The 13453-nt window shown below is 35.1% G+C and overlaps 1 protein-coding gene across 3 annotated transcripts in view; it reads left to right on the forward strand.

The window, feature by feature from the left end:
- The window catches only part of LOC106067470 (uncharacterized), an 81639-nt gene extending 68187 nt beyond the window's left edge, over positions 1 to 13452 (forward strand). For 2 of the 3 annotated variants that reach the window (XM_056022350.1, XM_056022360.1), the window contains exon 3: positions 6860 to 13452. In XM_056022350.1, the coding sequence (XP_055878325.1) occupies positions 6860 to 7959 (1100 nt within the window). In that variant the 3' untranslated portion in view covers positions 7960 to 13452. The remainder of the gene's footprint in view (positions 1 to 6859) is intronic. The other variant, XR_008776792.1, reaches the window with a different exon arrangement.
- Position 13453: the final 1 nt, after the last annotated feature.

The raw sequence follows: 13453 nt of genomic DNA on the forward strand, positions 1-13453 counted from the left end.
TAGTTCAAGAGATACAATCACATACATGAACTAAAAAAATAGTTCAAGAGATACAATCACATACATGAACTAAACAAATAGTTCAAGAGATACAATCACATACATGAACTCAAAGAATAGTTCAAGAGATACAATCACATACATGAAATAAAAAAATAGTTCAAGAGATACAATCACATACATGAACTCAAAGAATAGTTCAAGAGATACAATCACATACATGAACTAAAATATAGTTCAAGAGATACAATCACATACATAAACTCAAAGAATAGTTAAAGAGATACAATCACATACATGAACTCAAAGAATAGTTCAAGAGATACAATCACATACATGAACTAAAAAAATAGTTCAAGAGATACAATCACATACATGAACTGAAAAAATTGTTCAAGAGATACAATCACATACATGAACTCAAAAAATAGTTCAAGAGATACAATCACATACATAAACTCAAAGAATAGTTCAAGAGGTAAAATCACATACATGAACTCAAAAAATAGTTCAAGAAATACAATCACATACATGAACTCAAAAAATAGTTCAAGAGATACAATCACATACATGAACTCAAAAAATAGTTCAAGAGATAAAATCACATATATGAACTCAAAGAAGAAAAAGAGATTTAATCACATATATGAACTCAAAGATGAAAAAGAGATTTAATCACATGCATGAATTATTTCTCATTCTTTTCTTAAAAATGCAGTGTTTTGTTGAGTAGCATAAACTGCCCGTCTTCTTAGGGGACTGAGTTCGAATCCTGACTCCTGTTTGCTGTGCGCATAAATCATATGCTTTAGTATGAAAAATGCGTTATACGAAACCCCACAAAATAGGTTAAATATATATATATATATACAGACAGAGAGAGAGAGAGAGAGTGCAATGCATTAATTATTTTAAATAAATCATGTAATTAATTTATATTGACTCAAAATTTAACTGAATGCATTCAATACCTTCTCGGTTTTCTGTCGCGCTTTGGGGGGAGAGCATCTTTCAATCGCTGCCAGATTTTCCATTCTTGCAAGGCTTATCTCCTGTTAGCTTAGTATATTTACCATATACAACCAATACATGAATTACGACTACTTGATTAAATATCTATTTAATTTTTTGTCATTGATAATTTGAGGTCCCTATACAGATTTTGTGTTTTAAAAAAATGACAAGTAGAGTCTCTGATAATTAGTGTCTGTGACTTTGCATTATCCCGAAGATACAAACCTTACAGAAATGATACGTTCTTTAAGTGAATAACACCACGTGACCTCTACACCTATACTAGCGAACTAAGCAGACGCCAGACGGGCTGTTAACTTGAAATTTACTTTTCCGAGCCAAATTTTTCTAGGGGCGACAAGACCCGGCCTAAAAAAACGTACATTTTAAAATATATTTTAAAAAAAATATATAGATCTAGATGTATGTTCCGATGTGTAGCTAAAGTCATTCTGAAAATATAAATAAACTGGACCGACACAGCAGTGGCGTAGCTAGGGTGGGGGTGGGGGGGGGGAGAAATTGAAAATCCCCCCGGGCCCCAACTTGAGGGGGCCCCCTAATGAGTGTTTTTTACATTAAATATTAAATATTATGTGAAATGCAGGGGCCCCCAGAGAGGTCAAGCCCTCCGCTCCCCCAAATGATGGCGAATTCCTAGCTACACCTCTGCAACCCAGTACACTTGTAAGTTTTCATTTGTCTTAAACTTTGTGGTTACGTTAAGTTCTACAAATTTAAGAACTTCAAAAATTTGCAAAGTTTTACATCAAATTTGTGAAGAGCATCATTTGTTAATTACATTGTAGATCATAGAGTCAGCTTATTAATTAATTTTAATTGAAATGAACTTGTGGTTTTGTAAAGGTCTAACTGCTTGCCTTTAATATAGACCACATTATCTAAAGGTGTGCGATGTATATATGCCAGTGTGAATGAGCTACAGATCTACAAACCTGTGGCTTTGACGTCATGTCTATAAGGTGCGCTGGTACAATTGTGTTTAGAAACAAACCTATTACCGTCTATTGTCTTTGTTCCACAAAAGACAATATGGCACAGCTGTTAGGCCCAACAACTAAATGCAAGAAGAAAAAAAAAATAAAAGAAATCAAGACAGCAGTCATCCGATCGGAAGTCAAATGTCAAAGTTTGCATGTGAGCATCTCAAGAAATGGAAACTATTATTAAATCTTACTGGCGTTTTTTTTTTTTTTTTAATCTTTTAGATATGTTTTGTACATGTACTTTTGTATGTCAGTGCAATAGTACTAAATTATGTATTGCACTGCTTTGGGTCTACAAGAACATTCATTCCGAGACATAGAAAATATTTTCCACAGGACGATCTCAAAACCTATCAGAATATTCTTGGTTTCCGACAATGCTTTTTAACTTTCATTTTCAGCATAAACAAATAACAAACTTTTACATTTGGCCCAATTATTAAAGTACTCATCAAATGTATACCGGTATTATCATCATCATCATCATCATTATACAATGACCCTGAAAAGAAACTAATTGTATGGCAAACTTAACACAATTATTGTCTCTATTTATTTATGTATTTAAGTTTTTAAAATTAGTATTGGAGCCCTTAGGGCGTTAGGGATATCGACACTGATGAGAATGTTGACAACTCTAGCGACTGAGCTTATGCCCAACGTATTTCAGAGCAGTTTTATTACAATGCGTCTTGGTACTTTCAAAATTTAAATTGACATCCTTTGTAAGCCGGAGAATATGTTCAGATGAAATAACAGAATTCCTCGTTACAAAATAAAACAATTCAAGTAGAAACAATGAAAAGATAGAACGCACACGGTTTACACACAATATAGCTTATTTTCGAGAATAGATTCACACAAGTAGACTTAACATAAAGCTTTCAACCTATTGACTGATCTCGCTTAACTATCTTCTCCAACAGATAGGAAAGGTTATTTTTAGTAATATTGGAAAATTGCTGCTGTTTCTCGAAATGTAAACATGTTGTTGTTTTTTTATTGTTTATGAAGCTAAGCGTTATAATTACGTGACAATTTCTTAGGATCAAACAGCAAGGTTGAGAGATGGAACATGACACATGACAACACATGATCCATTTATCTAGAGCTCAAGAATGTGCAACTAAGAGGAAACACAGGGCGCATCCATTGTCTATCGAGACAGAACAAAACGTTATAGGCCTTGCTAATGCGTAGGCCTATATGTTTCTAACATTTGCATTAGTGTCCTAATGATTTTGGTCTAGGGATACCAATGCAATGTCTTCTACATCAACTCCGTGCAGCTATTTCTTTGTTAAATAAACACAAAACAATTGACAAGTCGGTACATTTAGGCCTACTACAACTATTTATTCTCAATGAGACAAAATGTCTTGTCTCTTTCGCACCAGATTCGTCTCTATGACTTACTAACAATCGTCAATCACTTGCCTAAAACTATCGCTTCATCCTTTGCTATTCTCACATAGTTTGGTTCTAGATGATCATCTTAATAAATATCCTAACCACAGACATATATGTAGCTAATGTAGCCTACGTCTGTGATCAAAACCCATTAACATCGCACCTTTACAATAAGTTCGTATTTATTGGGGATTTTCACGATCAACTAAACAATGTCAAGGGTGCTGAATTCAACTTGAATGTTGCCAACTATATACAAACAAAATTGAGCCACAAAGGGAAGAGTTTCGAAAATTTGACTCTGTAGTGCAAAAAAAAGTGAACACAAGATTTTATAATCCATAAAAAGTATATGTTATCAATATTTTATTTATTCTGTATAGACCATGGACCCTACTTAGACCCTACTTATACCCTACGTATACCCTAGGGCCTAGACCCTACTTATACCCTACTTAGACCCAGGGGCGGACTGGCTATATGGGCATTTGGGCAAATGCCCGGTGGGCCGGTACCCAAATGGGCCGGTAGGTCCACCGAAATGGCCTGATCGAAGTCACTATGGCACATATCAAGTTGTTAAAGGTTTTATAATATTCTTCTTATATTATTATTATTATAAAAGGACCTCTGAGCGTCGTGTTTAAAAAAGTCTTTCATAGGAATTACAGTGTAATACTATTTTAATCGAACACATTTTCCGAAAATAAAATGTAGACAGTGCTACTAGTAGGCTTCATCTTTTTAGGGTCTACATAATTGCCGATTTAAAAAGACGCTATATTGCTTATAAAGATATAGAGTTCACTGTATGCATGAATATCGATACATTATCAAACTTAATAATGATTTTTAAGGACCGATACACCTAGAAATGGATGCCCATCACATGATAGAGAATTTGTGGGCCGAATTTTATAGAAATGCCCGGGCCGATTTTGACACCCAGTCCGCCCCTGCTTAGACCCTACGTACACCCTACTTATAACCTAGACTGTCATAGACCCTACTTATAACCTACTTAGACCCTACCTATAACCTAGACCATGGGCGTAGCCAGGATTTTTTTTCGGGGGGGGTTTTGGGGAGTGAATTTCCCCCCCCCCCCCCGACCCCCCCCCCCCCGGGAAAAAAATTATATGTATTTATGTGTGTGTGTGTACATAATCACATTCTGACCCTTCATTCTTTCGGAAGACGTTTATTGTGCCCTAGAAAAGGTTCTTCCATGAGTTAGTGAAAAAATTGTAGATTGCCCGACATTACTAGCAAAGGGATCTGGGGGAGCGTCTGGGGGAGCGTCTGGGGGAGCGCCAGGAGCTCCCCAGCGCGGGGCGAAGCCCCGCCGCCAAGCACTATTTCTGATATTGAAAACCAACAAAATGCATATTCTGAGGTATATACAGTGCATTTTCCTGCTATTAAAAAGTTCTATTTCAAAAACCTAATGTGCTATTCTTACTGACTTAGACCCTCGCTCGTCGTTCGGCGCATTTGCCATCAAGCTGTTTCCATAAAATTGTGGACTCCCCGCCATTACTAGCAAGGGGGTCTTGGGGAGCGCCAGGAGCTCCCCAGCGCGAGGCGAAGCCCCGCCGCCAAGCACTATTTCTGGTATTGAAAGGCAACAAAATGCATATTCTGAGGTATCTACAGTCCATTTTAATGCTATTAAAAAGTTTCATTTCAAAAACCTAATGTGCTATTCTTACTGACTTAGACCCTCCCACGCCGTTCGGAGCATTTGACGTCAAGCAGTTTCCATAAAAATCTGTCACTGGTAATGTCTGAAGCCTCTTCCCACCTACCATGAGGACCTCCATGAATGAGTGGCGTCAAGTTGTACTAGGATATTATTGCAACTCTTCTTATGCGTAATTCATTTTGTCGGAGAACATGTCCCGCAAACCTCATGCGTCGTTCTCAAACAATCTTACTAAGGGGTCGACTCCCCGTTCGGCATAGGATTTCCTTGATTTAGATCCGATCTCTATAACTGACTCCTGAAATCTGTCTTAGCCATTCTTTGTTGAGCTATATTTAGTGTTTTTCGATTTCAGTAGATGACTATTCACTGCAGTTTATTATTTATTTATGGAGCCCTGCCAATGGTAAAAATGTGTAACCTCTCTTGAATACGCTCTTGGAATTAAGTAACTGTAGTTTGCTTTAGATTTTATATCGAAAAGAGAAGTTTTATCTTCAAAATCTTCTGTTGGGGGTTTTCCACCTCAAAATGCTCTGTAGGGGGATCTTAGACTCAAAACCATCTGGAGGGGGTTTTAAACTTTAAAAAAAAAAGCCATCTGTAGAAGAAACTCAAAACCCCCGATTGGCTTGGCTACGCTCAAATAATTTTAGTGTGTAATTTGCTTTTTTTTTATATTGAAGATGTATTTTTAGCACCAAACCCCTCTGAATGGGGGTTTAAACTCAAAACCCCTTTGACTACGCTCATAGATTTTAGAGTGAGTAATTTTCTTTTATTTAAATTGAAGAGGTACTTTTTAGCTTCAAACTCCACAGGAGGGGAGTTTAAACTCAAAACCCCATAGACTACACTCATAACATTTTTAGTGTATAATTTGCTTTTTTTTATTATTAAAAAGAGGTATTTTTTACCTTCAAACCCCACCGAAGTGGAGTTTAAACTCAAAACTGAGTCAAAACCCATTTAGCTACGCTCATAACATTTTGAGTGCGTAATTAGTTTTTTTTTTATATTAAAGAAGGGGTTTATTGTAAATTTTAGACGGGGTTTTAAAATCAAAATCTTCCTTAACTGTGCTCTTGGAATTAGGGGATTTTCGTTTGCATTTTTTTTTGTTTTGTTTTATAGAAGAGGGGGAGTTAACTGCAAAAACCCCAGGTAGGGGGTTTAAAACTCAAAACCCCTGGTAGGGGGTTTTAAACTCAAAACCCCTAGTAGTGGTTTTTAAACTCGAACCGCTCTGGTAGGCGTTTTAAACTCGAACCCCCCTGGTAGGGGTTTTTAAACTCGAACCCCCCTGGTAGGGGGTTTTAAACTCAAAACCCCTTTGGTTGTGCTAGGGCAAGTGATGGTTTAGTATTAAAATCTCACCTAAAATAAACAAAATTAAAGCAAAAAATAAGTCACTAAATTCCGACTCCCCCCCCCAGGGGGGGGATTTCATTTCGGGGGGGGTTTGAACCCCAAGAACCCCCCCCTGGCTACGCCCATGACCTAGACCCTACTTATAACCTAGACCCTACTTAGAACCTAGACCCTACTTAGACCCTACTTATAACCTAGACCCTACTTATGCCCTACTTAGACCAGGACCCTACTAATACCCTACTTAGATTTTTTTTTCGCCATTGATGAAAATCTGTAATGTATTATTGTGTCATTTATTAACAGAATATTGTCTAAATGATAACATTACCAACATTTTTTTTTCTTTTAGTTTCAGGTAAAAATGTGCTGACTTTTCGATTTCGGCCAGAAATTATCAAAGGCGGTAAACCTGTCTTGAGGATCAACTTATTTCTCTATGTTTCCAAAAAAGACAATAAAGAAAGCGGCACCGAGTCATTCCCTTCAACGTTTCCCACGTCACGTAACCTTGGCAACGTCAAGACCAACAGCAGAGAGAAAGGGAAGAAAATTAAAATTCTAATCTTTCTGGTCACTGCCAGTGGCAACCGCATTCAAAAGTTGGCAGAGCTGAAAAAATCTATCAACAGGAGTCAGTGGGAGAAACTAGGTCTTCCCGTGTCTCTGATCAGCAAAGTGGCGGAAGCAAACAGCAACAATACACTGTACCTGAGGGTAGAATGTAAAAAGTGCAACAAGAAGACCCAGCTCAGTATCCCCACCAAGTGCATCAGGCGGCACAGGCTCCGAAAGAATAAAAAAGACAAGAGAGAGCCTCGGTCGAATAAAAACTGCAGCCACAGCTCAGCTGCGACAGCGGACGTACACAAGCCCTTCATCGTGGTAGAGAGTAGCGATGCTATCAGCAGGAACAAGAGAAACGCTAAACCAGAACCTGCCTGTGAAGACGTTGGCGTCAACAAGACAGGCATTACAACCCCCGGTTGCTGCAAACAAATCAAAACGTTTGTTCAATTCGCTGATTTGAATTTAAGTAACGCTATAGTCTCTCCTACTGGGTTTTATCTTGTCACCTGTACGGGAGAGTGCACAACAGCCTCTCCAGTCAAAACTCGATCACAGTACAGACGCTCAGAAGATATCAACCTAAACGTTAGGAGCTCATTGGCAAAAGGGTACCATCGCATTTTGCGCCATCTCTACCATCGTCATCGCTATTCTCCGGGCCATCCACTGCCAAGACATCCTCACCATCAAAGTCGAAGTTGGTACAATGAGAAATGGACTAGATCTTTATCTCCATCCGCGAACACGTGTGAGCCGGTACAAACTGAAGAGTTGATTCTGTTACATTTCACACAAGACCAAACTTTAGTTCGGTCACACATACCCAACTTTTTAGTCACAAAGTGCGGCTGTAAGGGGGATCGTTCAACTAATTCCAAATAGGCACATCAATCTTTCATATTGCCAGGAACATTTTTTGTTTCTCCACTAATTTATTTCCGTTTGTTATTTTATTGGACAAAAACAAAATGGGCCCCCGTGTTTTGTTGCTGCAACAAAGTCTCAAATGACAGCGTGTGGCAGGTTCCACACTTCAATGGCATAATGTTTGGTAGTTCAGTATTTGTGTACGGTAGTAACTAGCCATTGCCAGACTATAACTAGCCTAGCTAGACTATCTGACACTGGGTCTTGATGCGGGGTGTAATAACCAGGAAATAGTGTTGCAATAGTACATGTACAATTTGACTAAATTACTGCACAACTGAAGTTCAAAGTAGGTCACTAGAAAGGTCGTAGTTTGAGCTTTTGTAAACTACAATTGTCTAATTCTCATTCAGTGTTATCTAAATATACATGACATTATGTTTACACTTTTTTATTTCTTCTGTCATGGTTTGTTTTTAGTCGCATTGACATCAAGTTTGATAAGTTCAATGCTCTAGACATCAGTGGTTACAAGAAAATTAGACAAAAAATATCACATTTAGTTCATTTGTAACAGTTTGATGAAATATTAACCTCAGTATTGAATGGAGTAGCCATCCTTCCATAACAATGAAACATTTTTTGGTGTTTGTGTGACATAATTTTAGAAAGTACGATTAAAAGGAAGAAATTTAAGCGACGACATCTAGATTTAAGCTTTTCTTTGCATATATCTCATCCAGGCTCTGTGCTAACTGGCAACTGCAACTTTGAAAACAATGGATTGTTCCCAAAGAAAACATCGTGGAAAACAAAAGGATCCATTTTTAAAAGTTTCTTTAAAAAATGCAAGGACAATTTGGCATTTCCACATTTGGCCACATCACAAAGTTATATATGTTTATAGATCAATATTTTATTTATCTACATGCCACACTCATTAAGTAACTCTCTTTAATATGGAAAGAGGGAAAGGGTGGGGTTAGTTTCAAAACTGTACATGTTTGCAAACAAACCTGGGCTGTATTAGCAGTAGCCTATTAAGATTCTTAAGTATATAAAACAAATGATAAGTTGATTTGATTGAACTATTGTACATGTATTTAAGATTAAATCTGAATGTAAGAGAAATTAGCTTGTTAATAATATGAATCTGTTAGCGATACCAGCAATCTGTGCAATATAATATATTGTGTAACTAATGTATACAAATATTTATACTTGATACAACATGTGTATTTACTAGATGGATGTAATTAAGCTTATAGTTTTTGTGTCCAGTCCTTTAAAAAAAATCAAGTCCATATACTGAAGCTTCTCCTTCGCAGGCAAAGATAAACGCAATCTCATTCTCTAGTTCTCTAAACATGAGCATAATCTCATTTTTCTAATTCCGAGTTCCTCAAATAGGAGCCCAATCACATTAACATAATCTCATTTTCTAATTTCAGAAGATGAGCACAATCTCATTTTCTACTTTCAGAAGATGAACACATTCTCATTTTCCAAATCTTTGAAGAGGAGCACTATCGCAAATTTTACATCTCCTAAATGGCTGTCGAATTCAATCTTTGCTTTGAGATGACACTTACAGTTGGCTATTGGTATTCCTTAATTTGGATCAAAGTAAACTTGATTAGCCACTGCTTTCTTTTGCCATATGGCTATTTCCTTTGATTCAAATCAAAAAATTACAACCTTCATTAACTCACGCCATGGGGATTGATCCTGAGAGCTGATTTTTGAGATGTAGAAATGTTGATGCCTTCCCCATGTGAACAGCTTTTCGTTACATAATGTAGCCTAAATTTTTAAGCGGGGGGGGTAGGGGGTGACTATATCCTTGTTCATCCTACTTCCACAAATATTTGTTAAAGAAATTTAATTTTTAAATTGTTAGATTAATAGTTTAGCAATGAAGAAATTTTCCTATTGGCAAAAGCTGGAAGAAACAAGAGTTAAGACCATAGCCTCTGTGCTGTTGTTTAGAGCAACGTGGTAATAGTGATCAATGATTTAGTAGCATAATCGCTAGATTGATCATTCAAAATCAGACAGTGAAGGATATAGGTCTATAGACAGGCGGAATCATAAAGTTAACTACATTGTATTAAAAAAATTTAGTGAAAAGTTTGGATCACAAATAAAATATGCATGAGTAGAAATACTTAACAATTAAACCATTCGTGTAATTGTTATTACTTGGATGTTTGTGCAAACCTTGAAATAAAATTGATCTCAATAAGTTTGCTGGAACCAGCAGTGTTCAATGGCTTATTGAGCTTGTATCATAGTTGACATTCAAACTTTCTTTTTCAATTTGTTCACTTTGTTTCTTGTTTTTATTGTTGTATTACTTGTTAACTTATTTTAAATTGGGATTTTTCTATTTCTTACATAAACCATAGAAATAAAACACACACAATAACAACCGGCAAACAAAAAAGGTCTTAGTGCTATTAGAGGAACTCCCTGACAAACAGGTTTTTTTTACCATGTCATAACCTATATCTAACAAAGTGGAACATGGACAATTTTTTGGGCCTTAGCATGCTGAGAACACATTTTGCACCTAGCTGTAACTTATTGGCACTAAATCCTGGTGAAATGGAGGCTAGCATTACTTCACACTTATGTAGCTCAAATTCCCTGATGCTTCTTATAGTGTATTGATTGGGTATCTAACGATTAGTAAGCAACTTCTAAGGAGAAAAAGCATATACATTTCACTTTTAGAGTTGCAAGGCATTATATGGCAACATACAACTTTTACTCAAATATTTCTTTATTGCAGTTCTTAAATTATAATACAAACCAACATTCTGAGTTTAGCTTAGATTAGGCAATTAGTTTGATAATCCTATGTTTGTCTGTAATCATGACTAAGTTATTACAGTTGTTGTTTTTTTTTATAACTACATCATTGTTGTGTAGTTTCTTGATGCTGGGACAGTGACTCAGTCCATGGTAAGCATCAACAATTGTTTGCAATGCTTTGATGTATTATTTCCATAAAACCATATTGTAATATTGCATTAACTATGTATTTTGTAAATACATTTTTTTCAAACAGCGTCCAATACAGTTGTGTTTGATAGACAAGCAAGATTCTTTTAAAACTCTTTGTCAGTGTTGTAACTACCTAATTGGACCCTTCCAAAGTCGGATTTCAAAGACATAAACCGTTTGGTAACCAAACGAGATGAATTATAATATTTACCACATATGTAAAGGTATCCTTGACTTATGGATGGCTGCCTGGCTATGTGGTATGTGCCTAGACTGTTGTCTCAATGGTCCCAGATTCAAACCCTGCTCACCATTATCCCCTGCCGTGCTGTGGGAGGTTAGGGTTAAGATGTAGTAATTTTCAATTCTGAAGGAACATTTAAAACATGTGAAAGAAAAAATCCTGTAAGCTTTCAATAAACCATTTATATTTATGTACTAATTTATCTTATAAAACAATAATGCATCCAACAAATTAGGGCTACTCTTAACACATAAAATCAATTCTTGTCTAATGTGTTTCTTCTGATGTTGGGATTAGTCACCCATCGCTGCTGAAAGTCATGTGTCAGTTGTATGATATATCCTGTAGTATAAAGCTACTCAATCATATTACCTTACTACTTGTCCAATGAAGAGGGAATTGCTCTTACCAGATTAAATGTTCTTTTTAAATGGGACAGAGCTCTTTCATAATTATTATAAGAAATGTTACTACTTTTACTTAAAGATTTCTCTTAATGCAAACTTTAACATTTTTTAAATTTTCTCCTTAAATATACAATCTTTGTTAAATAATAATTTTTTTTTTATTTGGAATTGGAGGGGTCCATTTTATGGTTCTTGTTTAAACAGATTAGTTTTATTGTGATATCTATACATTTGTTAAAGAAACATCTTTTTGACATATTTTTCTATTAAAACATATTGCTTTGATTGTTGTTGCATTGAAGAGATAACATTTTTAATTTCAAATGCCACATTTTGTTACTTTGTACATAGTTTTATTTAAGGTCAGTTGGATAGCCTCTAGTTTGTTCAAATGTTGTTTAGTAGCTATCATCCAACCATTACATTGTTTAGCCCATGTAGTTTCTCGTTGACCGTCTGCTCAATGACGTACTCGTGTATCATTCAAAGTCTATTTTATGTCTTCTGGAAGTTAATTTCTGATTTGTACTTGTGTGTTTCTTGTCAGCTGTTGGTTGTCACATAGAGATGCTTTGATAATATAATATTAACTCATGGTCTACCTCAATGGAAATACTAATAAACTTTGTACAAACTATATTCGTACTGGCATATCATTCCCCATTTCTTGCATATTGTACACAATTTGACATCATTATTTATATTTAACAGTGCATTCACATTTTAGGGCCCAACTCAGAGAGTGTATGGTTTCTTGTCAACATTTCCTGTTAAAATTTTATAATATTTCAAACAATGTAGATCTTATATTTTCCAGCCAAGTTATTTCCAGCATCATTTAAAAACAATGAATCTATCCCTGTGTAAATATTTTTACTTAGATTATTGGTTAAAATAGTCTAGTAAATACTAACACTTGGTACTTATTTAAATGATATAAAATGAACTTTTTTTTAAGTTATGTAAGTAATATTAAATTAATTTTTTTTTTTAAATCAATTCTTAAAATGTTCAAAAGTTTTTTTTAAAAAGTTAAAATCTATGTTTCTTTTTTGCTAATAATTTTAAAATTATATGAATAAACAATTCTTTATTTCTAACAATAGTTTAATTTGTAGAAAGTTATTTGTAGTCTTATTCATAATTAGAACATGAAGCTACAATTACTTTGTACACAAGGACCAATGGCTGTACATACGATATGGACCAAACTGTTTTACAGTTGGCAACAATGCCTTTGATTAGGTTTTCTTATTTATTCTGCATCTATTGATATCAGTCATGTGACTGACCATTTTATAAATACAAATAGTTCTGTTAAGTAGTCAACTATAAGCAATTATTACTATTATTAGGACTACTACACACACCAGTTATTAATGGTCATGCAGAAAATGACATTGATGACAACGGTATTGACATGCCATTTTGTTTTTCTACCTCTTGTCATTTAAACTTTTTTTTTATTTACATGTTCAGTAGAATATTGAAGCATATTATTTTCTACTGTATCTGCAAGCATTTACATGTGTTTATTTAATGTGGTAAGACTTTGTTCATTTGTGCTTTGTTATGCTTTTAAAATGGCTCTTGTTTGGGGTAATATGGCATTTGTTATATTTTGGCAGAAAATCCTAAATGTGATCTTTGGCAAATTTAAATCAAAGACTATTTCTCTGTTCATTTCAAACAAAAGCTTTTGCCATGATAAAGTATTATAAAATGAAAACAAAATGTTTTTGCCAAATTTTAAAAGTATTTCAAAATGTGATATCCAATAAATTATAAATTAGTGTTTATAATTGTATACATTTTTAAATAAAGAAAAAAAATAAGAAAAAAAACATCC

Source organism: Biomphalaria glabrata, chromosome 1 (genome assembly GCF_947242115.1).
Source record: "Biomphalaria glabrata chromosome 1, xgBioGlab47.1, whole genome shotgun sequence".
Classification (NCBI taxonomy): domain Eukaryota; kingdom Metazoa; phylum Mollusca; class Gastropoda; family Planorbidae; genus Biomphalaria; species Biomphalaria glabrata.